The sequence below is a fragment of the Cryptomeria japonica genome, chromosome 3, assembly GCF_030272615.1.
Source record: "Cryptomeria japonica chromosome 3, Sugi_1.0, whole genome shotgun sequence".
Classification (NCBI taxonomy): domain Eukaryota; kingdom Viridiplantae; phylum Streptophyta; class Pinopsida; order Cupressales; family Cupressaceae; genus Cryptomeria; species Cryptomeria japonica.
This window is the reverse complement of record NC_081407.1, coordinates 873,322,307-873,326,888: the sequence shown is the minus strand read 5'-3', so window position 1 is coordinate 873,326,888 and position 4,582 is coordinate 873,322,307. Positions and strand designations below refer to the sequence as shown.

The following is a 4,582-nucleotide window of genomic DNA, read 5'->3' as shown; positions in this document are numbered from 1 at the left end:
TCTGACTGAACCTAGACCAACTCACTTGACCACCTGACGAATTCACCTTATTCAAAATTGCATCCTACGGGAGGAAGCTCAAAAAGCTCCCAAGATTGACTGGATTCTGGCCTGAAAACACTAAAACGGGAACCCTAAGGCTTGACCCTAGTCCAGGCGACTGACATACTAAACCAAAACCCTAAAAAGCAGAGAGAAAGGCGAGCACAAACGAGCAAAAAGAGGGGGTCCCCATTTTAATGGGGCGATGTGTGAAATGATCACAACAGTCCCCTACAGGGCTAAACACCGTAAGTGCTTCCTGTGGTACCAAGTGTGCCGAAGATAATTTCGAGGGTGTGAATTTTACCCTCATACTTTTCCATTGAGCCCGCAATCCTCCCTATTGCTCCTCTTCCTCTTCTTCCTGCTGCCACGACTCTGTTTCCTCTTCCTCCTCCACAGTTGTGTGTCCTCACAGATGGAACCCCTCATCACCGTTTTCCTGCTCTTCCGTCTCCTCCACCTTTGAATCTTCTGTGCTGCTAACCTCTTCAATCTCCATGGATGTGTCCAGTTTCCTCCTTTTTCTTGTCGGTTGCGCTATGTAGTGTACCTACCAATTCTTGTTGGCACCGTACCAGTACCTGTTGGCACTGTACCAATACATGCTAGCACCATACCAGTTCATGTTGGCATCGTACAAGTACATGGTACCGTACCAATTCTTGTTGTACCAGTTCCAATTGGTACTGTACTAGTACTTGTTGGAGCCGTACCAGTACCTGTTGGAGCCACACCAATACTTGCTAGTACCATACCAATTCTTGTTGTACATGTTCCTACCGGTACCATACCAGTACCAGTTGGAACCGTACCAGTACCTACTGACACTGTACCAGTACCTGTTGATGTTGTACAAGTACCTATTGGTATCATACCAATGTCTTCCGTACCAGAACCTGGATATGCCGTACCAATTCCTTGCTCGGCCATTCTATCTTTTCTTGGTACGGCCTCCCCTACCACTGTCTGGTCTACCGTACTGGTACCCTCCGTGGTTTCTGACGCTAGTACTAGTTTCTGTGGTAATGATACCCACCGCTGCGCTAGTGGTTCCCCTTCATTGATTGTTCGAAACAACACCCCTACTGATCGTACATCCCCTACAGGGCTAAACACCGTAAGTGCTTCCTGTGGTACCAAGTGTACCGAAGATAATTTCGAGGGTGTGAATTTTACCCTCGTACTTTTCCATTGAGCCCGTAGTCCTCCCTGTTGCTCCTCTTCCTCTTCTTCCTGCTACCACGACTCTGTTTCCTCTTCCTCCTCCACAGCTGTGTGTCCTGACAAATGGAACCCCTCATCACTGCTTTCCTGCTCTTCCGTCTCCTCCACCTCCGAATCTTCTGCACTGCTAACCTCTTCAATCTCCATGGATGTGTCCAGTTTCCTCCTTTTTCTTGTCGGTTGTGCTGTGTAGTGTACCTGCCAAATCAAATGGGGGTTTGGGGCAACGCCCCCAATGGGGTCAAGAGGCAGCGCCCTTGCGGGGGTCTGGGGGCAGCGCCCCCAACGGGGTCAAGGGGCAGAGCCCCTTGCGGGGTCGAGGGGCAGCGCCCCTCGCAGGGTCCCGAGGCAGCATCAATTTTCTGCTTTTTTAAGACGTCAGGAACAAGGCCAAAGAAGTCAAAATTCTGATCAAGGTGCATTCTCCCGTACGGGAATTGTGTTTTCTGACTTGTTCTTTCGTACAGACTTGTGCTTCTCTCTTGGTTGTATGATGCATAGGTGTGTGGCTTGAGACTCCCTTCATCCAACTCAAAGTTGATGCCTTCGAGTTTTTGATATATTGCTTCCTTGACCATACGATATTTATCCTGTGGTCTGTACGGATTTCTCTTGGTTGTTGTACGGCTTGCGCCTTTGGTTGTCATACCTGTAGCGTGGTCGAACGACATCTCCCTGATTGCATCCCTGTATACCATACGATGCCTCATGTTCGATGTCCGTACAGCTTTTATGCATGTCGTACGATGTCTCTTGTGCCATATCCATTGTACGGTTTCATCCTACACCGTACCCTTTTCTCTATGTAGTTTATGTCATACGATGTACGGATCAAATAAACGGACTACACCGTACGGAATGGTTGGATGAGTTGTGTTGTATGGGTTGGTTGAACTAGGTACGTCGTACGGATTGATGCTTTGTCGTGCGTCGTACGGAATGGTGCTCTGTCGTATGTCGTACGGACTCCTCGCCTTGTCGTATGGAATGGTGCTCCGCGCTTGTGTTTTGACCGTACTTGTTGACCGTACAATGTACGGTATTTTTGCTTCTATCATTTTATTGATCTCCTCATTTACTTTGGCTGCGTAATTTTTGTTCATCTTGTACGGCCTCCTTCGTACTGGTTGGGTTCCTCGTACGAGGGTTATACAATGCACGCGTAGCTCCGGCAGAACCCCCTTCAAGTCTTTGTAGGTCCAGGCAAAGACGTCTTTATATTCCAGAAATATCTTGAAGGCTATTGCCTTTAGCACGAGGTTCCAGTCATCTCCTACCAGTATCACCTGTGGTTCTGCCTCATTGCCCAGATTAACATTCTCCACACCCCGTTCCTCGTACTTGATGTGTTTATCTCGTACAAACTGGTGGGTCGGCGTGTCGTCCATTCTTGCCATTCCTTCTTGGTATCTACCGTACTCCGAGGGAAAGGATTGTTCTTCTATCCCGCCGCTTGATTCTCCTATCTCACATATTTGCAGCATGTGACATTCTGGGTGGAAGACCTCATAGTCCTCCATTTGCCAATGAAAAAGTCCCGCCAGTGAACTGGTTCCATCCTTAGAACATCCGTCCAGTTCCAACACTCCTTCCTCGTTGGGCTCTTTCCCTCCTCTGTCTCCGTCAGAACCCCACTCCCATCAATTTGAATCTTCTGAGTCGGAATCCGATGACGCGAGCTCTTCGCTAACGAACTGGTTCCTTAGATCAATTACATACTTATGGCCGTCATTCTCAATTGAGAGTGTATTCCTTTTCTAGTTGTGGTTAGCTTTGGCCATGATCAGCCACCCCCTTCCTAGAAGAGCGTCGTACGCTTTCCTTTGTAATGGAATAACTACAAAATCCAGAAGGAATTGTTGCGTCCCAATTACCACCTTTTGTTCCATGAGAGTACCAAGGGGTTTGATGTCGTGTTGATCCGCACCGACCAGGTGGAAGGTTGGTGGCCAGAGTGTACGTTGACTCCAGACCCACCATCAACAATGGTGTTTGTAAGCTTTTGTCCCAATATATCCATCTCTACCACTACTGGTTTCCATCCAACGCCCACCGTGAGTAGCATAGGGTTCATGGCATCCGTACTAGATTCCTTCACCGGGTCCGTACCAGATTTTGCCATCGTTTGGTGTTCCTTACCGAGGGTAGTGTCCCCGGTTACATTTGTCAAAGCCATCCTTAACTGCGGCATGGTCTGTAGAAGGTCAGACACCCGTACGAGTATATTGTGGTTTGTAACATCTGCTTGATGATAGTTTTCTCTGGTTCCGACCGGACTGGTGTATCGACAGCCAGGTGCGAGGCCCTTCGCTCTCCAGCCATCACCCGCTCGATATCCGCCCTTGCCTCCTGGAGCCTTTCTTTTTCTGTGCGAGGGTCCGGGTACATGGCTTTCTTGTTCTGCAACCTTGTGATTGCCAGTACGTCTTCTCTTGACCCCTCCACATCAAGCATGTTCACCCCTTTTTGTTTTGGACAATCTATGTCGTGATTTCCTGGACCGCACCATCTGCACAGCAAACTTTCTGTATCACCTCCGTTTTGGCATTCTCGGGCAAAGTGACCCCATTCGTTGCACTTCCTACACTGAATCATGGGTCGCCCCTTCCTGTAGTATTGAATTCTGCTCCTTGGTGTGTTATTATTGGATATGTTGTTACCCCTCCGATTATTTCTCTACCCTCCAGGTGAGGCGTCAAAGTTTGTTGTTGGCTTCGGCGGTGTCGCCGACGGTGTGGTTTGGTCGAGTTGGGCGTAGAGCACTTGTGTGCTCCGTGCTTTCAAGTTGTACGGACATTCCTTAGTGGAATGTCCCGTTACTTGGCAGATGTCACAGAAAACTTTACAAGGACAACTTCCTTTAGTGAGTCCTTCAGTCTTGCAGTCAGTACACCATAGTTCTTTTCCTTCCCTACCACTTTCTTTGTCACCTTTTAACTCCATCATCCTCATCATATCCTTCCAGAGTGCTTGCATAGTTTTGGATCCCCCGTCGTTGTCGTCGTCTGTGCTGTCACCATCGTTGGTCCGTCGCTTCCCTCGGGATGTCTTATTTTCACTTTCAATATCCATGGTGCAGTTGTATGCTTCACCGTACGATGGCGGAGGGACCACTTTCATTGTCCTTCTCAGGGATGGTACCAATCCTTCCACGAACTACCGCTTCTTGAGGCCATCTATCGGCTGGCTCTCCATTTTGTTAAGTAGTTCCCTCAGCCTTCTATTATATGCGCGCACACTTTCGTTTTTTCCTTGTTTGGTGTTGTAAATTTCTGCCACAATTTCATTATCATCCCGTAGTAGTTTGAATTCT

At 48.3% G+C, this 4,582-nt stretch overlaps 1 protein-coding gene across 1 annotated transcript; it reads left to right on the top strand.

Moving 5' to 3' along the window:
• The first annotated feature begins 247 nt into the window (after positions 1–247).
• LOC131874412 (uncharacterized) lies at positions 248–1,240 on the top strand. Its single transcript, XM_059217779.1, has 2 exons — positions 248–313; positions 557–1,240. Exons 1-2 carry the CDS (start codon positions 248–250, stop codon positions 1,238–1,240), a joined length of 750 nt encoding a protein of 249 aa, XP_059073762.1.
• Positions 1,241–4,582: the final 3,342 nt, after the last annotated feature.

What these genes read in the sequence shown, in the direction of transcription:
- LOC131874412 (XM_059217779.1), top strand. Translation starts at nt 248, where the DNA reads ATGTGTGAAATGATCACAACAGTCCCCTACAGGGCTAAACACCGTAAG. An exon ending in AGTGCTTCCTGTGGTACCAA is followed by an intron (nt 314 to 556) that starts GTGTGCCGAAGA and finishes GGATGTGTCCAG; the next exon opens with TTTCCTCCTTTTTCTTGTCG.